The 22,875-nt window shown below is 32.8% G+C and overlaps 6 protein-coding genes across 14 annotated transcripts; 3 read left to right on the top strand and 3 right to left on the bottom strand.

Moving 5' to 3' along the window:
* Positions 1–346: 346 nt before the first annotated feature.
* Positions 347–1,998, bottom strand: LOC122399472 (potassium/sodium hyperpolarization-activated cyclic nucleotide-gated channel 1-like). The gene is made up of 3 exons (XM_043400171.1): positions 1,877–1,998; positions 1,613–1,777; positions 347–1,538 (listed from the first exon to the last, which is right to left on the bottom strand). Exons 1-3 carry the CDS (start codon positions 1,996–1,998, stop codon positions 347–349), a joined length of 1,479 nt encoding a protein of 492 aa, XP_043256106.1.
* Positions 1,999–3,277: 1,279 nt separating this feature from the next.
* LOC122399411 (transmembrane protein 68) lies at positions 3,278–5,523 on the bottom strand. Its single transcript, XM_043400081.1, has 6 exons — positions 5,053–5,523; positions 4,639–4,777; positions 4,467–4,561; positions 3,943–4,304; positions 3,667–3,870; positions 3,278–3,585 (listed from the first exon to the last, which is right to left on the bottom strand). Exons 1-6 carry the CDS (start codon positions 5,099–5,101, stop codon positions 3,478–3,480), a joined length of 957 nt encoding a protein of 318 aa, XP_043256016.1. The 5' UTR covers positions 5,102–5,523; the 3' UTR covers positions 3,278–3,477.
* Positions 5,524–6,393: 870 nt separating this feature from the next.
* On the top strand, positions 6,394–10,054 carry LOC122399282 (E3 ubiquitin-protein ligase MARCHF5-like). 5 transcript variants are annotated; one of them, XM_043399857.1, is made up of 8 exons: positions 6,471–6,571; positions 6,666–6,915; positions 7,250–7,480; positions 7,740–7,890; positions 7,960–8,168; positions 8,270–8,588; positions 8,664–8,829; positions 8,908–10,054. In XM_043399857.1, the coding sequence occupies exons 3-8, from the start codon at positions 7,291–7,293 to the stop codon at positions 9,061–9,063; spliced, it is 1,191 nt and encodes a 396-aa protein (XP_043255792.1). In that variant the 5' UTR covers positions 6,471–6,571; positions 6,666–6,915; positions 7,250–7,290; the 3' UTR covers positions 9,064–10,054. The 5 variants fall into 5 exon arrangements, with proteins under 5 accessions (XP_043255791.1, XP_043255790.1, XP_043255789.1 ...); XM_043399853.1 differs by having other exon boundaries at positions 6,472–6,571; positions 6,666–6,998; XM_043399856.1 differs by lacking the exon at positions 6,666–6,915 and having other exon boundaries at positions 6,394–6,495.
* A 776-nt stretch (positions 10,055–10,830) lies between these two features.
* On the bottom strand, positions 10,831–12,352 carry LOC122399416 (2-aminoethanethiol dioxygenase). Of its 3 annotated transcripts, none has more exons than XM_043400092.1 (3): positions 12,268–12,352; positions 11,483–11,819; positions 10,831–11,365 (listed from the first exon to the last, which is right to left on the bottom strand). In XM_043400092.1, the coding sequence occupies exons 2-3, from the start codon at positions 11,780–11,782 to the stop codon at positions 10,973–10,975; spliced, it is 693 nt and encodes a 230-aa protein (XP_043256027.1). In that variant the 5' UTR covers positions 11,783–11,819; positions 12,268–12,352; the 3' UTR covers positions 10,831–10,972. The 3 variants fall into 3 exon arrangements, with proteins under 3 accessions (XP_043256027.1, XP_043256025.1, XP_043256026.1); XM_043400090.1 differs by lacking the exon at positions 12,268–12,352 and adding an exon at positions 12,022–12,260; XM_043400091.1 differs by lacking the exon at positions 12,268–12,352 and having other exon boundaries at positions 11,483–11,986.
* Positions 12,353–14,401: 2,049 nt separating this feature from the next.
* LOC122399318 (uncharacterized protein C2orf42) lies at positions 14,402–18,016 on the top strand. 3 transcript variants are annotated; one of them, XM_043399926.1, is made up of 7 exons: positions 14,402–14,601; positions 15,229–15,638; positions 15,736–16,059; positions 16,148–16,367; positions 16,439–16,644; positions 16,723–17,638; positions 17,749–18,016. In XM_043399926.1, the coding sequence occupies exons 2-7, from the start codon at positions 15,252–15,254 to the stop codon at positions 17,916–17,918; spliced, it is 2,223 nt and encodes a 740-aa protein (XP_043255861.1). In that variant the 5' UTR covers positions 14,402–14,601; positions 15,229–15,251; the 3' UTR covers positions 17,919–18,016. The 3 variants fall into 3 exon arrangements, with proteins under 3 accessions (XP_043255861.1, XP_043255860.1, XP_043255859.1); XM_043399925.1 differs by having other exon boundaries at positions 15,250–15,638; XM_043399924.1 differs by lacking the exon at positions 14,402–14,601 and having other exon boundaries at positions 15,152–15,638.
* Positions 18,017–19,310: 1,294 nt separating this feature from the next.
* Positions 19,311–22,592, top strand: LOC122399349 (transcription factor BTF3 homolog 4). Its single transcript, XM_043399987.1, has 4 exons — positions 19,311–19,570; positions 20,145–20,516; positions 20,784–20,910; positions 20,994–22,592. Exons 1-3 carry the CDS (start codon positions 19,493–19,495, stop codon positions 20,892–20,894), a joined length of 561 nt encoding a protein of 186 aa, XP_043255922.1. The 5' UTR covers positions 19,311–19,492; the 3' UTR covers positions 20,895–20,910; positions 20,994–22,592.
* The last annotated feature ends 283 nt before the right edge of the window (positions 22,593–22,875 follow it).

Genomic DNA, 22,875 nt, shown 5'->3' on the forward strand with positions numbered 1-22,875 from the left:
AGATCTTCGAGATGTAATGGAGCTTTAACAATTTTCCCTGCTATTATCTTCTGCGTTCATTAACGATTCGTTGAACTTGATGGTCTAACGGAGATTCTTCGTATCCTGGCATTATGGTAACAATATATTCGAATGTAACTTGATAATAGTAACTCTATAAATCGCAAGAAAATTGTTATTCGACAAGTTTATTCGTCAAATGAAACAAAGTAACATACATAGAGGGACGACATCGATTAGAAATAAAGAACGTGAGATATCAGTTAGAAACAATCTGCAACAGTTACAATTACATCGAAAAGAGGAACTTATTGATAGCTACTACGTCCTTAAGGGATCACTGGATTTATTGTGCATTGAGAATCATCGTTTTCTCGTGCCTCTCGATGGCGATCTGCTTGATTCTCTCCCACAACATGGGATAGGGGTGTATGGTCCTAGCAAAGTCCGCTCTATTCAAACGGTACAGCTCGCAGACCTCGACAGCGACCACGCTGGCCACCCGCATTTCATCGGGCATGACCAACGCGACCTCGCCAAAGTGGGCGCCGTCCTCCAGGTGGCAGACTTCCTTACCCGAAGTCGTGTAAATGGCCACGGTGCCGGTGGCGATGAAGTACATGCAGTCGCCCAGCTGGTTCGCGCGAACGATCACGTCGTTGGTGAGGAACACTTCCGACCTCAGCAGCCCTACGATCCGTCCGAGCAACGTCAGCGGCAGATTATTGAAGAAGGTAACGTTCTCGACGAGCTTGCGGCACGAGTGCATGCTGATCTCGTGCCGCATCTGCGGCGACAACGTGTGAATGATGTCTGGCTCCCGAAAGAATCGTCGCTGAAAGCGAAATTCATAGTACTCCGTGATCCTCATCTGGGTCGGATGAGGCAGCTGCATGTGCCTCATGTACTGTTTCAGTTGAGCCACGGTGGCCTGGTACCTAAGCTGCGAGCTGTTTGTACCCTTGAAGAACTGCATCACGTGGGCCACCAGGATCCACGGGGTCAGGATGCCGAACAGTTGGAACACGATGATCACGGACAGGTCACCCGCGCACATGGGATTCGTGCGTAGAATACCGGACCTCAGGAACGTGGCGATCGCGCGCAACATGGAGGACATGTACTGGTAGCTCCTATGGGACTCCCAGAGTTTCGAGGCGTGTATCCAGGAATCGTTGCTCGGACCCTTGACCACTGACATCGAGGTTGTCATTATGGGCACCAGCCAGAAGAAGCAGGCCTGCCAGTGCAGCGACAGCAGTAGCAAGAACATTATCATGCAAAATTCGTAGACGGCCAACGGGGTGTCATAGGCAAACGCTATTTTGCTTATGTACAGTCTCAGAGAGAACACTCGACAGATGCACAGCATGGATATCATCTTGCGTGTTACCTTGTACTCGACCCACGTGGTCAGAAAGAACAGATCGGTCGGAAAGGAGCCCAGTAAATCGGGGAAGAACGTGCTGGATTTTACGTAACGGCGAATTATTTTTCTTGGCTCCAATATCACAGCGTGCGCTTCCTTGTCCAGGTACCTGACGTTCAAACGAAACCATCAGCAATCTCTTACATCGACATTCGAGGATTCTATATCGAATCTTTTACTTGCCCTGTCCTGAAGTTGACCACCATGTCCAAGCAACACAGCAGCAGCAAGAAATTTTTCATGATGCTCCAAGCCAAGGATCGCCTGACCAATTCAAACGCGGATTGATACGGGACTAGTATCAACACGACGGTCATCGCAAAAATCATCAGGCAATTCCAGTAGTGTCTGAAACGATACAAGTTGTTACGTAGAATTGCCAAGACGATTTATCATCGTGTCAACCCTGTGAACTTTACAGGTATGGGTGTTCTTAGCTACGCATACCTAAACACGCTGAACGGGTGAATGATATATGTGTAGTTCTGCATTTGGCGACGCTTCTCGTACACAATGGAGGCGCTGCTTCGTAGATATTTATGTGCAGCTGGATTTTTGCACGAGGCCATCAACGACTGACGAAATAGGTCGCGCAGTTTTTGTAGGAGTCCTCGCCCAGGAGGGAACAGAACGTCCCCCTCCTTTGGAAGCTCGCATTCGTGCTCTACGTGCAGCATGATCGAAAATTTTATCCGATCATTTGGCAGATTATCGTACACGATCGAATAAAGTTAGGTGTTATTAGTATAGATTAAACTGCAAGTTCAGTTAGATAATTTACAAATTGTATCGAAAATAGACAACTTATGAATAACATTTGTATGTTGTACGATATCGAAGAGTCATCTGCAAGAAGATATTGAGAAACGACGTCCTGACTCTGATACATATGGGTAAAACAAATTTATTATTGTTTTACAGCTATCTTTGATGTTTACTGCTGATAAAAACGAAATGTATCATTGGTTGATCAGTATGTTTTTGCAAATGGGATGTACCATATGTTGGTTACGCAAGCAAGTGAAATGAAACTTCTTTACCATACGAGGATACCGACAGACGGAAGGACAGACATTATTAGTGTTGCCGTCGATGCACTCAATTATGCTAGATCTAACTACACTGATAAGGGATGTTTTCACACTCAAAATAGGAATTCTATTCCATAATAAAAATAGCTCAAAACTTCTCTTATGGTTCCCAACAAACCTGCTCGGTTAAAAAAGAAACCGGAACTTTTGTAGTTGTAGAAGTCGATGTCTTTAGAAACTTTCAAATGCTTATAGAAGTATTTTACTAAGGCGAAGTTGAAATTTAAAATTCAAAAGACGAATTATCTTGACAATTGAACTGCGGCCACAGGGCCCATTTCGACCCAAATCTAAATTTCGTTATTTCGCATTTCAGTATAAGTGGTAAATTTAATTTATTATGTTTTACAAGCAAGTATAGATTTTTATAAACTCTATTATCACTTTTATGTATAAAATTGGTAAATGAGATAACTCAGGTAAGTACATATACACTATTATAAGGAATTATTAACAGATCACAATTGTGGTAGAAAAGCACATAAAAAAATTGTTTTTTACAAGGTACTTATAGTAGCAGTATTTAACAATCAAGGTATATCTATAATATATGTAAAATAAATTACATATCTGTATCGATTATACAAAAATTATAAATATATAAATTACTTTGTGTGTGTGTATAAATTAAAAAATGTATTCAAATTGGTATAGTTTTGTTAATTTGTTATTTTATATTATCGATTAAGACAAAACTTATAAGATATATACCTAACAAGTGGAGAAGGAAGCTTTTATACTTTAAACATAAGTACAATTTCATTAATGTAAAGTTAATACTTATTAACTTATACCAATTTAAATTATGTTCGAGAATCAATAGTTATTATAAAATGATCAGCACCTAGACTAAAAATGTAAAGTTCGGAAGTCTAGAAAAAATATATCAAATTTTTAATGTTTCCCTAATTCAAATTATGTACCTTAATATCATGATACTCATATGACTATCACAATCTACGATTGTTTCCTTTCCACGTTATATATTCTTTCTAATAAAGCTAATGATATACTTCCAGGTATTCTTTGATGTTGCCTTATTAAATTATTAAGTGCATCAGCAACCTAAAAATAATAACAATGAGTCTAAACTAACTCAGTTTTTGCTTGTTACTATTGCCATTAATTATAGTTCTATTTTATTACTTTTAATTGTAATTCTTCGGGTGTAAGACTGCTATCGTATGGAATTGGTTTACCAACATATGTAGTTAATTTTACTGGAAAACCACCATAAATAGGTACAAAAGGAAATCTTGTTGCAGCATATATTCTCAACCACATTCTTCTACCCCAACTTATTGTTCTAAATGCTTCTCTAACATTTTTTGTAAACAAAGGTATTATGCACTGTTACAAAAATATTAATGTTTCAAAATTGTTCTAAATATAAGAATGAAACATGACAATAGAATAACATACCACTTTGGCATCCAATGCAACTTTGGCAAAACCTACTCTTTTCTTCCACATCAGTTGATAGTAAGAGTCTCCAAATTGAGCTTCGTATACACCACCGGGCGAAATAGCGAGCATATTTCCTTCTTTCAAAATAGTAGAACATATTTGAACAGTACCAGGTATGACTTTCAATACGTGAGAAATTATGGACCAGCCAGGGCATTTAAATAGAAATCTATCAGCTACTGTATGAATTAATTTTGAATTGAGAAGTAATACTTTGGATATAAAATAATAAAGATCTATTGGAATGGCTCCATGATAATATACAAAAAGCACCGGTTCATTTTCTGGTATATTTTCTAATCCGACTACTTCATAGCCTGTCAAAAGTATGAAATAATATTAGAAAATTTAAGCATTTAGTTACAATACACATCAATATTTTAAATGTTATACATGTAAAAACTAATTCATAGTGAATTTAGATACCTTATTTAATATATAATACTTGAAAACAAAAAATTATCTATTTCATAACATACCATACCAAATCCAACCATGAGCATCCCAAACTGCAGCTACCACATTACGAGCTGCATTCCTCCAATCAGTTCCATACGCGTTTCTTAATCTAGTTCTATCGAAATAAATTATTATATATTATTGATTACATAATTTATAGTTTGTATGCATTTTTTGCTAATAAATACACACCTGTGTAGTTTGTATACGTATAATATCAACATAGTCAAATATAATAATACTACGATCACAAGTGGTAATAAAAATGTTATTAAAAGCGGCATTAGAAGCCACGATAACCACAATGTAAAATCCACGTCAATATATTCGGCTGAAAAACATTATTGTACAAAATTAATTTATCGGTAAACAGATTTTATGCGATACAATATGAAAATCAAAGATAACAAAAAGATCTGTGCGAAATTTATTCGACTTACTGAAGTATATTTGTTCACCGATATAACAACTAATTTTTAATATCTAAACATGTTCATAACGCTATCAATTTTACTTTTCAAATTGCTGATGCTTAGCATTGTATTTTTCACATTGTATATTAGATAATAGTATACCAATAATAAATATAAAATAAATGCTTTTTACCTATAGTGTCTTCTAAAATTTCCCGCAGATTGAATATTATGGAAAACATGTTTAGATCGCAAGGAAAAATAAGGAGATACAAGAATAAATGTATTATTACGATTACAAAAAAGCTGATATTTCATAAGACACCCACATATTCCCTAGCCTCAATACAGATAATAAATTTTACTTTGTGCTTTTTGAACACCATTCATTTAGATTCCGGAATAATTTCATACAACTTTTGAACTATATTCATAAATATTCAAATATAGGAAGTTTATACTCTGTCATATCCTATACTATTTCATTCACAGCTTGTTATATTTTGCATAGCTCCCGCATTATCGTGCCATTTCAATCATTCGTTCATCGATTTCGTCTTAATTCGTACATTTAATACATGACATTTTGTAAGCATTACACTTGTACATGTTTCCGTTAAAAGTTAAATACAAACAAATACTACAAATTTAATGAAACGGCAGATAATAATTGATATATATATATATGTATATGTACATAACATAGTCTGTCACAGTCAGCAAATTGTTAGTAGCTAACTTCGTGTATATCTGTTTTAATTTGCAAGTCAAGAAGAGTAATAATTAGCCTTATAAAATTCCAATAGGTTTAATTCACTGATCTCTATATAAATACATATGTATAGAAATCGATGGTTAATCCTTTTACTCGCGTTTGCTTTGTTATGCTTGCAATCTCACAATTTCAATATAAACGATTTAAAAAGATTAATATTTCTTCTATCTTAAAATATGCCATTTTTATTACTTTAAACACGTGCAACACCGTGTATTGAAATAATTTTTTAATGTATCAAGAAAAAGGTACATAATCAACGAGATAATACGTCGTTATTAGTAAATAATGTATTAATAACGTTGTAGATTACTGTCGTCAGCTGATTTTAAATTTGTGTCGGTAATATTCATGGGACTCGTTTAAATATATTTAAGAAATATTTGTATTGCATAATTATGTTTAGCAGCGTGTGTTGGGTAGTTAACACGAAGTAATTGAAACAATACGTTGTGTATTATTATATTTTTAAATTAACAAACTTAAATTAATGTCGATTTAGAAGATGGCGCTGAAACAACGAGATAGCGAAACTCGATATAAATCGTGAAGGAACTTACGAAAAAAATAGATCAGTTGTAATTATCAACTGTCGAAAGCGTGAGGTAAATTAAATAATTCTAACGTATATTTGCTTCAATTTGTTATACGGGTAAAAATCACGATACTTTAATCTATTCAAGAAAATCAGAAGGATTGGAAGGACCATTGAGAAAGGCGTTCAATATCGGCGTGAAGTTTGGCGGTACATTTCATTGGCGAATTTTCATTTTAACATATTGTCACTGTGAGCAGAGCAATCTCGTATAACTTTTAATCGTTACCAATGTCAGTGAAAAAAGAAATAAATCTATTTGCAAGGTGAAATTTGGCAAATACGATTTTTATCTTAAAATTTCAAAATATTGGTATTTAGCACATTGTATTTTAAAAGGATGTCAGTGGTTTTCTCGTGTTATCGTATATATTGAATAGTGTTTCCGAATTGCTTATAAATTACTTCAGGTACAAATAATTATTTTCGATTCCAGTATTTGCATCATCGGTACCGTATGATATTGTACTATTTGTGTGTCGCTACTGTACAATCTATATTCGATCGGAACATTTTTTCGGCAATAAACGAATCCTGCTGCAATACGTTATTGTACAATTTATACTGACACACGTTAACCAGTCGACGATCAACTTCGTAATGATGTGTTGCTAGTTTAAAAAATGGTTTTACGATGCGTTAACATAGTGTCTTAACGAGACAAGATCAATGTTCGACGTAATGAAGTAACTGTTTGGGCATATTTTTCGAATCTATCTGTAAAATTGAATTTCACCATTTTGCAGTAGAAGTAACAATGCATATCGTGGTAAATAAAGAAATATATAGAGGTGTCTATAAAGCATATTCTGGCATTCGATAAAAATTCACACATATGTATACAATATATCTGATATAGTCACGACTAGTTGTTTGACATATATGTACTCTATGTATATTCTGTCTTGTATTTTAATGTGTTTGAATCGAAGAATAAATCAACAAACTATGTTTCTCTATGAATATGTCCGCAAGAGGACTATTATCATAATGTGTGTTTAATAACATTTATTTCAACAGGTGTAAAATGGTAACACAGTAAAGAAAGTCTTATAGACAGAATGTCAGACAACGATGATTTATTACACATGTTTTCGTTACATAGACTAAATCCCCGTGGGAGAATAATAAGTATAGAATATCCTGGTACTATAGAGTCTAATGCTAATCGTCTTCCAAATTTCGATGTCACCATAATAGGATGTCCTTCGCATCCAAGACCAGAAAGACAAATTAATGAATTGAATAATGGTAAAGTTTATTATTAATGCTTGTGTATGTATATTAAAAGAATTCTATTAACAATATTTAAGAGTTTACATTACTAGCGTATATTAACCAAGATTCAAAATCATGTAATATATAAGAAGTAGTTAGGCACATTTTAAATAAGCACATAAAGGATCAATAGATATGTAAAATATTACATATCTGTATGAAAAGTTCTGTATATAGTATTGTTTGCATATTTATATTTGATGAATGTATTGATTCGTATTTATTTTTACAGCAATATTCGATGCTCAAGCTGCAGTGGCTGCACTTAACGAGGCGTCTGCGTTTGAACCAATGGATAATATACAACCGAACGATGTAACGGATGGAACGTCTTCTACAAATCAGCTAGAAGTTGGTGCACAGGCAGTAAACTCAGATGATGAGTATGTGTAGTATTTCTTAATAATACATTTAAATATGCATACATTAAGCAAAAGTGTTATTCGATACAGCAAAAGATATTGCTGGGTATGTTTTGCATCCGATGAAGATGATGCAACTGCATCATGGGTGAAACCATGTCACTGTTGTGGTACAACTAAATGGGTTCATCAAGGATGTATACAGAGATGGGTTGATGAAAAACAAAAGGGGCGTGCAGGTGCACATGTTGTATGTCCACAGTGTAGCACAGAGTATATCATTGTATATCCAAATATGGGTTAGTAATTAATAAATTTACAAACTTGAACTTTTATCAATATTAGTGATTTATATAATATGTATATTATACGCATTACAATATACAATTAATTATTTCAGGACCGTTAGTAGTAGTGTTGGATACTATTGATGAAGTAATTTTACGAATCTGTCCATGTATAGCAGCTAGCATATTTGCTGCATCTATATACTGGGCAGCTGTGACGTATGGAGCAGTAACTGTAATGCAAGTAATTGGTCATAAAGATGGTTTAGCTATGCTGGAACAAGCTGATCCTTCAGTGTTATTAGTTGGTTTACCAACTATTCCAATAATATTGGTTTTGGGTAAAATGATCAGATGGGAAGATCTAGCACTTAGCCTTTTCAGACGTCACGCACGTAAGGTTCCTATTTTGAGGCATTTTTTGCCAAGTAGGTATGTGTAAACAAATTTCAAAATCTTAAACAAACTGGTCAGTTACTTTAAATTAATAACTATCTATTATTTAAGTTATTTTAACGACGACAGAGCGCAATCTGAAGAGGTACCACCTATGAGCGATTCAGTATCAGCGACACGTATTCTTTGTGGTGCGCTTTTGTTACCTAGTATCGCCAGTATATGTGGCAAATTATTCTTTGAAAGTATACACTCCAATTTTCAGAGAACGTTACTTGTATGTACTAAATATGTCTACTGTTAACAAAATAATTATTTTTGATAATTATTAACAATCTTGTATGCAACTTTGCAGGGTGGTATAGCATTTATAACGATAAAAGGTGCATTCAAGATTTATTATAAACAGCAGCAATATGTACGACAATGCCAACGTCGCATAATGGATTGTACAGATGACAATGTTGCACTATACAAAAGACGACAAAACTCCGAAATTCAGACAACTTAAATAATGACGGATCAAAAATCCTTAAAGAATGCGTTAACAAGGAACTAAACTTCTAAGTGTACTTAGTGCACTAATGTCCAATATATTACTTTTATCTAATGATGTAAGTTTATGGGTACTATAATCGGGTATAATAAATACGTAATGTATATGTACATACAGGTATGTAAGAATGGAAAATTGTCATTACATGCATAAACTTGGTTAGTAAATTATAATATGTGTCCGGCGAAAAATGTTACATTCTTTAAATGTATTAGTAGAACAACGATAATGTCTGTTTCATCGTTTGTGTAGTAAATAAGAAATAAGAATCGAGCTATAATGATGATACTTTTTAGTCGAGTTCAAAGTTTTCTCTTGCTCCAAATTTAACTCTTTTGCAGCGGCATTCTCGTAATTAGCTGTAATAGCGTTTATAATGCACGGTAGAAAATAGATCATTATCTACTTATACTTGCGATGTGAGCAATGTTTGAAAAAATTTACAAAAGTCAGTAACAAACTTAAAATAATAAATACTTTATTTAATAGAAAAAATGGAAAAATGAACGTAGTGGATTTAGAGTTATTTTAGAATTGTGTTTTATCGTGTTTGCAAATAATAATAGCTCGCGTATTAAAATTCAAACGAAAATTAATGTTCTTCGCGACAAAAGAGTTATAGATAATGAGCATGACGAAATTTTGTTTCTTCTAACAACAATAATAATAATTACCATCAAATTTGCTATATATTGAAAAAGAGACAAAGCTTTCTTTTTGAAAGTTATTTACGATTTTACTGCTATGTAAAGGAAAGAATACAGAACTTTATTTCTATTATAGATAAGTTTTGGATCGGATATTAAATCGTATATTAAAAGTTTAGTAAGGAAACTTTATTTTATGTAAATGGTTTATTTACTGTAGACATAAAGAACTAGTAAACATTGATTTGAATCAATAAACCGTGTTTGTTTTCTTTACCTGGGCAAGTAAATCTTGTAACTATATGTATGATAATGAACATTGATCAACTTAAATATTTATCATCTACGCGATGACCATTTTTTAGTAAAATTATAATTAGTTAGAAAAAAATTAAATACAAAATCTCAGGTACTAAAGGAATTTTTCTAAACAGAATTGTATAATATATAAATATATTTATTATTAAGTATTTTGTTCTGTAATGTAAATTATGAATTAATTAAGTACAACACGTGTTTAAAAGGTATTTTACCTAATTGTCTTGAATAATTGTGAATATATTTTTTTGGTCTGTACCATGTAGACAATTAAACTTAAACAACTGTAATTTATACACCATATACATAACACATAATTTACAATTGAGACAATATCTCTACATTTTAAATATTATGTGATATAAGCATCATATCTTTTATACAAATAGAAGTTTCGCTTTTATTCTAAAATTATCATATGTTTTTTATCACACTTTACACATAAACTGTACTATAATACATTCTTTGTTTATGTTCTAGCTTTGTATACCAAGAAAATAGTAAATTTAATATAATTATTTCACATTTGTTATCATTTCTGTATAGATAACTTTTTTACAATTTCACAAAAGTGCAAAATAAATGCATGTTTCTATGTAGAAGATGAATCATTTTTAAGTGTTATAGAAATTAAACAATATTAAATAAAAGTGAAAGCAATATTACAAAATATAAAATAATTTCTATTATATAAGACTTACTTAAATAATGTATCTGTACTTTTAATCTATAAAGAAGGTACTTATTAGAAATGTGTAATAATATACATTCGATTAGAACTTAAATATTTTTCGGACTTCCGTAATATAATTTAAATTATGCTTTGAACTGTAAATTAATGCTATAAAATGCCAAACTTTTTAACAGATTAAACATAAAATATGTTTTGATATTTCGCATCACATTAAAGGTGGTCCTGTGTATTTAAGACTTTTAGAATAGAAATCTGGTGGACCTTCAATAACTAATAACTTGACTTCTTCGATTATGTCTGCTGAATCTGTACATAGCTTAGAACTAATAGTTTTGAAAAATGTGCATGGTCTTGGCCCATTTCCACAATCACCTACATCATACGGTGGGCTAAGTATGTCTAAGAATGCAGCCGGGCCCTCGATACATGAAATTTCATGTAAATTTTTATCCCGCGGCATAAGAACACAAGCAGGTGAATTACTGTGTAAAGTTATCGGTCGGTGTCTAAGTGCTGTTATTTTTTTATTCAATTTGATTCTGTGATCATCGTTTGTCTTCAAAGTGTAGCTGTTCACTTGAACCTCCCCACTGATCACCTACATATTAAAATGTTTTTTATTTATAAAAAGTTTGAAAATAACTTGGTCCAAATAATATATCTTGTATTCGATATAATATATCATTTTAAAAAGAAAGATATTTATTTTACATACTTTTAAAAAGCCATGCATTCCAGGATGATTATGCATTGGCATTGTAACTCCATGTTTGAGTATAAAAATTGAAATAGTCAGATCCTTATTTTCAAATATGTCAATAACACACATTGGTGCAGGTTGCATCTGTATGGAGTCAAGGACTTGCTTGTTTAAATTCACATCCTCGGCTGTGATTTTATTCATCAAATTCCATAATTTGTCAAAGTTCTTTAAGCAAAGCTTGAATCCGACGTTTTTTCGTCCGTCAAATGTTTTTAATGCTTGCCTCCATACGATCTCAATTGCCGACGTCATATTTACTAACTTTATAACACTATTTCCGTGAATTTACCTTTTGAAAACCATATTGTTGCATCAATAATATGCTAAAAATCGAAACGCAAGTAACAAGTAAAATAGAATCCGTGGAACTACGTGAAAAAGATTTCTGCCCCGTCATAACCTTAATTGTTATAATATAGAATGCTTGATCGAGTAAGAAAATAATTACGAATGTCAATGATTTAAATTAGGTAAACAATTTTAATAAATACCATTAAATTATTGTGTATAATACTTATTCACGTTTCATATTTTTCTCCAAAACATCATTGGGCAAATAATATTAAAGCTACTGAAATTCACATACTTAGAGGTTAAATTAAGTAATAAATTTCTTTGTCATTGTACATTACAATTTGCTAACTATTACTGCAACTTTTAATTTAAAGTAAATGCTATTAACATATACACATTTCCAATTTTCTAATTAGTTTTGATCCGTAATGATATATGTATACCTCATCCAAAGAGTAAATTCAATAAGAGGTGCCACTCCGAGCGGCACCTTTGAAATATTTACTTGACCTTGTCCCTTTAAATTAGTTGAAGAGTCAGCGGTTTATTTGAATCGACTGCGATCAACTGAATCTAATACCTTTCCCTAACCTCTATTTATAATAATTTTAAAAACTTATTTAAACCATAAAGTGTCTGTATATTACTAATATTGTACCTACACTTCGCTTCGCGTTTGTTACTAAACTATACCAAACATGGTTATGCGATTCAATTCGTACAGGTGATATTATAAACATACAGTTTAGAAACCTGTACCTATTGAAAGCTAGTTCATTACTTTTCACTTTCTAAACGAGTATTAATGTTATTTCTACTGGACGGAACAAGAAAAACTAATGTCAATGCAAGGTAGTTGTTTAAAAAAAAGAAATACATATCACGCAATGAATGTTATGAATTTTTACCGAACATGAAGTATTTTCATTTTGTTACAATATATTATGAATTGAAATTAATCGAAGTACATATTACTTGTTACATAGTTCTGTGAACTTGGATTAAAGTTTCAGGGAACAGAACGCCGCGGGCCGGGGGCGGACCTGCCCCCTACCCAGAGATGCCAGAACAGAACACCGGGTGCACCGGGGATATCTCATTCCACTTTCTCACACTATGCCAGATCACGCGTACGTGAGCTCGTGAAGTTTCGGAGAGTCGACAAAGGCAAACTGACACATGCACCCTTTCTCGATTCTCAGAAGCTGCTCGAAGTAATTTCGGACCTTCCCTGACCGCTGCTGACCATTCCTCATACTTCTGACAACGTATGACGATTACAACTTGCTATTAGTTGCCCCTGCTGGTCTCTGCTTGCCTCTGCAAGCCTCTGCTGTCCCCTGCTGACCACTGCTGATCACTGCTGTCCACTGCTGACCACTGCTGACCCTTGTTAACAACTTCTGCCATGATATATATGTATTAAAACATTGTATAATGTAAATCTATGACAATAAATGATATAATTACAAAGAATTCCATGTGTTCTCATCATTTTTTACCTTTCTTTTCCTCTCCAAATCATTACCTTAGTTATAAGACTCCCTGAAACTCCTTGGTTGTCCTGAAACTCAGAACTTTGCTAAAAATTCATGATTTCCAAGAATTTTCGGCGTTTCCAAGAAATTCCAGGACTTCCCAGTTGTTTCAGGGCTTTCCAGCTGTTTCAGGACTTTCCAGCTGTTTCAGGGCTTTCGAGCGGTTTCAGGGTTTTCGAGCTGTTTCAGGACTTTCCAGCTGTTTCAGGTCTTTCGAGCTGTTTCAGGACTTTTGAGCTGTTTCAGGCTTTTCCAGTTATTTCAGGACTTTCCAATTGTTTCAGGACTTTTTAATTTTTGATTTTGGCAGCAAGTACGAGGAGCTGGACACTTTGGGAATTCAATTTTAACCGGAAAAACGGTCTCTTAAAACTAAGGCAATGATTTGGAGAGGAAAAGAAAGGTAAAAATGATGAGAACACATAGAATTCTGTTAAATTATATCATTTATTGCCATAGATTTATATTATACAAGGCTTGAATACTTATACATCATGTCAGCAGTGGTCAGCAGGGGTCAGCAGGGGACAGCAAGGGTAAGCAGAGACCAGCAGGGGCAAGCAGTAACAAGTAGTGATCGTTATACGTTGTCGGAAGCATCAGTGGTGGTCAGCAGTGGTCAGCGGAGGCCAGTGGAGGCCAGCAGTAGCAAGCAGTGGCAAGCAGAGACCAACAGGGGCAACTAATAGCAAGTTGTAATCGTCATACGTTGTCAGAAGTATGAGGAATGGTCAGCAGCGGTCAGGAAAGGCCGGCGGAGGCAGGCAGAATTCAGTAGTAATCCTCATACGTCGTCAGAAATATATGAGGAGAGGCCAACAAAGGCTGGGCAGTCGAGACTTGGAATCGTATGCCGTCGACGTGAGGTCGAATTTTAGTTGTTCAAGTGCGAGAAGGCAAATGAGCCTTCCTCTCTCGACTCCCACGAGACGGTCCGAAATTACTTCGGGCAGCTTCGGAGAATCGAGAAAGAGGGCATGCGTCAGTTTGCCTTTGTCGACTCTCCGAAACTTCACGAGCTCGCGTACGCGTGCTCTGGCATGTGTGAGTAGGGCACCCGGTGCTCAATCTGGCATCACTGTCCTTATCGCAAATGTGTTGGTAATTTAGAACTGAGATGAGCTTTATTTATTTACTATCCGAAACAAACTTTTCTGGAATATAATTATTAGTGAAAAACGTATGAAAAGCAGGTTTTTTTTTACTGTAGTATTGATTCTGCTGCAAAAGTAAAAAAAGGTAAAAACTTTATAATGTATTTGTTTCAATATAAATTTGTTTGGATATTTGTAAACGAATTTACTAATATTTTTATAATATGGAGAACTTGATTTTATCCGATTACTGTTCCGTTATTAATTTTTTGTACATGTTTGTTATAATGGAGCCTCAATTTAACAACTATAAAATTTGCTATTGTATCTAATGGGGTTCCCAGAGTAGATAGAAATAATTGTGATTTATCAAGTTAGTGTCATGTTCTTATCATTATGAAAGTACTTTTAATATTGAAGTAGTTTAATAATATAAGAATAGATGTAATAATATAATAACATATAATGTTAACTTAACCCTTAGACGACCAAGTATATAATCATAAGCCTGAAATTTAATTTCAGTCGATTCATCATATACTTAGAAACATGTAACTACAGTATAGGATTACAGAGGTTAGAAAATTGTCTAAAACAACAAGGATTAATTTAAGTAAGACAATGAGTTATGATTTAAATAATGTGGCTGGGGTTTCTAATGAATTTCACAGAGTTGTCTAAGAGTTAAGATAACATACAAAATCAAATGTTACTTGAATGTATATTGTTATATATGTATTGTTAAAGATGATATTGCTATGTATTAATTTAGAGCAAACACAATTCCTAACAGCTATGTCCAATGAGGAGCGTTTGAGGAAGCTTCTATCGGATTTGGGAAAAGCTACATTACGTGGGGTTCGCAAATGTCCAAAATGTGGGACTTATAATGGATCACGTGGTTTGTGTTGTAAGAACAAGTATTGCGATGCAGTGTTTAAGGAACCTGGTGAGAAAAGAAAATTGTCAACAGAAGCTTGTAAGCTTATTACTGGCACAACTGCTCAAGTTTTTTCTGTTCGAGTGCGAGACAAAGGCCCAGACTATCGTGGATTTGTTCAATTGCCATTGATAAATGCAACAATTTCTAATGAAATGACAACACTTATTTCACAATCAACGGCATTGTGCTTTGTTGATAGTTGTGAAAGAAGTTTCGATACTAGTGTTCTTAAATGTCATGTGAGTTTCATAAATAGCATATATTTAACTAAATAATGAGTAATATATATGCAAAGTTAATTCATTGTTACAAAATTTTTACCGGTTTTTGTGGTAGGAAAAAAATTCATCCGATGTGCCTGTTTCTACATGCCAACATATACATGCAGCTTTAAGATGTTATGCAGAAGCACAACCATTGACGTTAAGGAATTCTGTTTTATCAACCTTGAGTGTAAATAATGAAATGAAACAAGAAATTTGGTTACTAGCTACAGAAACTTCAGGCCCCTTGGTACAACGAGTGTCTAAGAATATAATGGCAGTGAAGTGTAAAGCTTCGCCAAAACATCCATTAGGTTATCTTCATTTTTCTCTCTTTGTTACAAAATTGAAAGATAGAATCGAACATCGTTATTTCTGTTCTTGTTCTGCATTCAAGGCAAGTATAGGAAACAATAAAAATTCTATTATATTTTAAAATAATTGGTACGGTCGAGGATCATAAAAAACATTGAAACTTAATGTAGGGTGTGACAAAAACAGCAGGAGACAAAGCAGATTTAGCGCAATCTTTGCAAAATAAACGTTGTGTACATTTTTATGCATGTATTTGCGCATTTGCTAGTGATGCAAAGTTATCCGAGGAATTTAGTTATTATATAAACTTGGATCAAACTGATTTCAGTATACCAAAACCATTGTCAACAATGGTGCAGAATAATGAACAAGATAAAATAGTTGGTATTGGTAAGAGGATTGGATTTAATAAATTTTAAATTTAACATAATATTGTTTTTACACCAAAGGAAAAATTGCAGATCTTGATGGTTTAACTACAGATGATACAGATACGCATCTTTTAATATTTCGTGATGATACTCTAACAGTGCAGAGTTTAGATGGAAATAGATTGGACTTAGATTCAATGAATTTGGATTCTACGATCTTACCAAATAGTATTGTTGAAAATATTGAAGTAGAGTGTGATCGTACCTTATTAGAAGATAATAATATGATATCACAAGTAGGAATGTTTCATACTTCATTAAGCAAGTATCTTACTTAAGACTTAAAATACTAAAATTATTTTAAATTGTGGTAGGTGCATAATTTAGAAGTAATCAATCAAAGTGGCGTTCAACTTGGTGGAAATGTGGTCAAAATATTGGAGGATCAAACGACCATAGATTCTAAATACAATGTGCTTAATAATAGTCAATATATTCTAAATGATAATAACATAAAGGTATTGAATACCGGAACCTTAAAGGTCCTTGACACAAATGCTATTTTGGATGTAAATAACATGAAATTAATTGATACCAATACTGTTTCAAACACAAATGGTGTGAAAATAGTAAATAAGAATGTGTTGATACAGTATGATACCGGAAATGTATCGAGTATGGAAACTAGTACTCAACAGCCAATTTCTACAAAGCGAAAAAGAGATGATAAACCAACAACTGCAAATACCACTAGTTTAAATAATTTGAACTCAATAGAACCAAGGAAAGCTAAAACAAAGTTACAAATTGTTAGAAAATATCAGAATCCTTGCGAAGATTTAGACGAAGCTAACATAAATTTACCTTTTATTAAATGGTTGGCATCAATAACTGAAAGAATAAATCAAACTATGCATTTTCAATTCGACGGAAAACCCGACCCACTGGTATTCCATGTACCGCAATTATTTTTTGACTGTTTGCGGGAAAGGATATCATGTGGTGGTAAAAAAAAACGATTGCCAAATTCAACGACAGCGTTTGTCAGAAAGGATGGTGTACCATTAGGTACATTCACCAAATACACATGGCAAATTACTAACATTTTACATGTAAAAAGTATTTTCGAAACGCCGCTTATACCTTTGGAGATCACAAGAAGTTTTGTCCAAAATGCAGATGGTACATATGAATTGTACAAACGGGAAGAAACGGATATAGATCGGTATAAAAAAACCAATAATAATGCATTGATTAAACCTTTAGAATTAAAGACTTATTTGAAAGTTGGTAAGAACTCTGAAATTTGATGATAAATTAACTTACAGATGAATGAATATTATGAAGATATATTTAATCATAAGTATAATCAATTCCCTATTTTTTGTTTTGTTTTATAGGAAATACTTCTCCGAACCAAGTTGAACCGACACCATTTCTGATAGAATGGATACCAGATATATTGCCAATATCGAAAATTGGTGAGCTTAGAATTAGATTTGAATTCGGTCATGTAAAAAATGAAACAAATCACAGATGGAGGAAAATAGCTTTATTAAAAAATTATTAAACGAATAATTTTGTAATAATTGCCTTTGTATTACCAAATTTTCACTTTCCTATTATTAATGGTTATGTAAAATGTAAAATCTTTCGAGAATAATTTTCCCATGGAGAAAGAAGAACAAACGATAAATATGAAATATAATTTCGTAAGTTCAGTACATACATACATTTGAAATATAGAATAACTCAGTATATAAGTTCTTGTTGAAAAAGCTACAAAGGAAATGCCTTAAATTTGAAAGAAGTTTAAATCTAAAATACTACAAGTAGCTATTCTCTGGAAATAAGTTTTAAATTGGTTTAAAAGAACTAAAGACTGACCTAATTTTACGGTATCGTTTTTATAAAGATAAAATTTGGAAGAGATACGATTTTTCTTAGAACAAATAATTCATATTTTCATATTATAATATCAATGTTCATGTTGCATCACATTTGTAAGACCAGTATCTTTTGTTCATGAAATGTATTCATCATATACTTTTTAATTAATTTATTGAAAGTAAATGTATAAAAAATTATATTAATATTCTTGTCAAAAGAGTACTAAATTGTATTATTATTGTATATGAATGTGATATATTGTAAATATATAATTTAAATTGGATATTGTTATGTAAAAATGAAAACGTTTACATTGCATAAAGAAACTCCATTTGTTTTAGGAGCTTAAAAATAAATTATATATCTAAAGTATTTGTCGTTTTATACACCTACAATATATTACAATTTCTATTACGTAAAAATAGAAATTTGGTCTCAATGTTGAGAATAACTTTAATATCTGTAATTTTGTGCAAATTAAATATTTCAATATAATATAGAAACAGAAAACATTAAATATTTATTTAGAAGCTTTAAACATAAATTAGCGTGATAAGTTATGGTTCTTTAAAAGTTTCTGTACAGAGATGACAAGAGTTGTCATTAGCTTTGAATTTAATACAAATATTTAATTTTGAATTTCACGTACGCGCTTTACTCATTTCCAAGTAAGTCTGATGAATTTTGACGTAACGCGGACGATTTTCCATTACTGGATCTGTTAAATGTCTCGTTCCTAATGGGCTGCTGCACTTTTCACAAATTCTGTGATGGAACAAATTTTGAATTATATTACAACACCATTTATGATGTTTTTCTCTCAAGTTGTAATATCGTAACGTGATGGTGTCCATAACCTACATGTTCAAATGGGCTATTATTCGAAACGGGAATTCGTAAATAAAAGAAATCCTCTGATAAAAGAAAATGAATCGCGAGAAAATCAAATTTATCGAATCGACTACGATCAACTTCAAGTATGAACGATATTATTCAGAATTAATCAATGTGGTCTTTTGAGTTAAGTTTCGAACGGAAGTGTTGTCCTTCCGGAAGTCGTCTCTGACGTAGAGTGCTAAAGAAGCGTACACTTCCATTTTCTCGACCCTTTTGGCGAACAGAGAGCACGTGTTTGCTCGCCGGTCGCGTTCAGTTCATTCTATTGTGTAAAATTTTGCATCGGACGTATAGTCTGTCTGATTGTGAGGTGACGGAAGATCAAAAGCTTCTGGTCGTCGTAGAGGCTGGTTAACAATGAATCCCGAAAAGTTGAAGAAGCTTCAAGCTCAAGTACGAATCGGCGGCAAGGGAACACCCCGACGCAAGAAGAAGGTATGTAAATTTATTTCGAACATCAGCATGAATTTACAGAATTCTTCTTAATTCTATCAGGCCACGAGTTTTTCGTGTTCGGGGATTACATGTTTCGAATGTCAATCATAATGATTTACCCGTTTTGCTTATTTTCGAAAATTGTTTTTTGATTCTCGACCACCGATCACCATTCTTACGTGACACCAAAATTATGCAGTTATTTTCTATAGGACAATTGTAAATTATTCACACATGCTCCGTGTTTGTATTACTGTCCTTTCGATATTCCTCTTTTATTTTTTGCGCGTCAAAGAGGCAGCTATTGCCTCCTCGTGTGCAAGTTTGAGATTGTAACTTGGATTTTCAGTTTATCACCTACATTTATATAAAATTGTTATTATCATTAAAAGTACAGTCAAAATTAATGTTACATATATATATATATATATATATGTTTTGTAAAAAAAATTATGCAGTGAAATGTAGCAGTTCACAAAAGGAAAATTTCATAATAAAAAAGATCAATATATTTATTGTTTTGTGTATTATTTTTTATGTTATTGTCTTTTAATTACATTTAATGCATTGTTAGGTGGTGCATGCAACTACTGCCACAGATGATAAAAAATTACAAAGTTGTTTGAAAAAACTGTCTGTGAATACAGTCCCTGGTATAGAGGAGGTTAATATGATTAAAGATGATGGCACTGTCATCCATTTCAATAATCCAAAAGCTCAGGCTAGTCTGTCTGCGAACACATTTGCCATTACTGGTCATGGTGACAACAAACAGATAACTGACATGTTGCCAGGAATAATAAGTCAGTTGGGACCTGAAGGTGTTACACAGTTGAAACGATTAGCGAGTACAGTTTCTGGTAGTACAGTTGGTAAAGCAACATTGGAAGAAGACGACGAGGTGCCTAATTTAGTGGGGAATTTCGATGAAGCCAGTAAAGAGGAGGTAATGACTGTTTAAAAATGATGTATAATATATAGAGGACTATATACAGGGTTATTGTAGATTGATCTCAGTTTTAGATATTGAATAAAGACTAGTTTATTATTAATATTACATAATAATTGTAATTATTTAGAATGAAACAAATTTTTGATGTTTCTGTAGTTTTTTATTTATATATATTTTATACCATATTATTTGTAAGGTTATTTTAATAAACAAAAGTTTGTACAGTTATTTATTATTAAAATGTTTGGTATAAACTTGAAGGTTGCTCCTAAAAAGCAAGTGGATGAAAGTGATAAAGCAGCTGGTGATAAAAAAGAAGTTATTACGAATGATGGAAAGAAGGAAGCCCCCTTAGCCACGCCTGAAGCTTAAAGCATTCAGTATCAAGGTAATTTTACAACGCGAAGCCTATAGAATTAAACTGTCATTTGAAAAACAATAAATTGTTTTTTAACTTCCATTTTTTTACAGCTATTTCGTACAACTAACAGTTGTAATTGACAAGTTGAGAAATACAAGTTGCAAAAAGCAATGCGTAAACGAAGTATCACTATACATACGTTATAAATATTTGACATACCCTATGATAATGATATATGAGTAACAGTTATCAAGAAATAAAAGATGCTGTTACAGAAATCAAAAAGTTTTTATGGACGATGTTCTTTACTTTGTCGCATTTGCTAACGGTAGATTTTTGCTTTGAATCAGCTGGAATGATCTTACTCTTCCTGAATTAACGTTGTGTGACTGTTAATTGTGTACGAGATCTGGAGTTTGAATTTTAGGCATTTAATTTGATTGTTCAGTCACGTGTTAACGCGATGTGAGATTACGATTTTTATTACGATTTTATTTGTAATAGTTTCCTCATTGTCATATTGTGTTCACATGTGTTCTTATTTTGATGATAACGAACTCGAAGAATTTATAGGAATATCGATTAGTAAAATAAAATGAAATTTCCGGCAAGTGGTAACAGTACCCTTCTACCTATTCGCAGTGACGTTATGTAGGCGGGAAAAAAGTTTATATAGAGTATAGAAAGAGTAAACAAAAAGAAAAAAAAAAAAAAAAAAAAATGCGTGAGGCACCTCTATTTTAATTGATGGAGTTAATATCAGTTACAGATAAGAGTAGTTTCTTGCAGCAGCTTTCCAGCGTGGAAAAATGAGGTGTAATATTTTGTAATGTAAACTACGGAATAAATTCATTTGCTGGAAATGCGGGTTTCTACTTAAAATTTCATGTTTCTCCAATACATTGTAGTCGTAATTTGTCAATATTTATATTTTCATCGATAGAATAGATCTGTAATAACAGTGTACTTATGGAAATATATTAATAAGAGCCACTCTGTATAGTAACATACGTTTCTTAGCATTTTCCACTTACAGTTTATATTTTACATGTGTGAACATAACTACGTTCACGTTTGAACACTAAGATTTTAGTTGTTAATTTTAAATTCATGCAGGCGTAACGAGAGCAGTTGTAATTTTTAGAAATGTATACAGCAGGAGTATGGCAGTTTCTTGGTTTTATTGTATAAGACGTTTCATTGGTGAAGCATATTTTTCGATAAGTATAGTGTTTATTATGCACCGATAATTTATTCGAAATTATTAATTTATCGATTAACTGATCAGAATTAATTTTGCCTGTGTCGTCATTCGGCTGTTATAAAATCTGATTCGTTGTATGAAATTATGTCATGTAACAATAGCAAGCAAGGTTTACGGTAACAATTGCGAGATAACCGAGCAGTAATTGGTTTGATAAGTTGATGCTTTTATCCACTTGAATCTATTTAGGCGGCGGGCTCAAGTATTAATCATCTTTTGGACCATAAATAACTGGACGTTTTCAAGTTTGCTTTATGACTACCGTCACGAGACGATAAACGTTTGCGATAAGTTTTGTCATGCCAGTTTACATAAATATGCGTCTTTTTAAAGACACGTTTTTTTATGGACATTCTATTTCCATGTTCTTAGCTTTCAAGGTTTCTGGTTTAAAAGAAACTATATGAGTTTTCATTACACTACTTAATCACGTGACATAAATGTTATCATCTGTCTATTACACAAATCAAATGTTTACAATTTATGCGAATTATTGTATAAATTTATATAACGTTTGAAATGCTTAAATCACTTTTGTGATGATAAAAATATAATTTGAATAAACTGTTCGATTAATTTGAAATAATGTTTATGTACATATTTGAAGTGGAGAAATGTTATAAAAAATCGTAAAGAACAAATAAGTACATGGCATGACCGTCAGTGTTTAGAATTGGTTAGGTTCTTGCTATAAGTGTATGTATAATAAAACATGTATTTCCTCTTTT

The sequence above is a fragment of the Colletes gigas genome, unplaced genomic scaffold (assembly GCF_013123115.1).
Source record: "Colletes gigas isolate AHSC1104 unplaced genomic scaffold, ASM1312311v1 Colletes_gigas_Sc00013, whole genome shotgun sequence".
Lineage (NCBI taxonomy): Eukaryota > Metazoa > Arthropoda > Insecta > Hymenoptera > Colletidae > Colletes > Colletes gigas.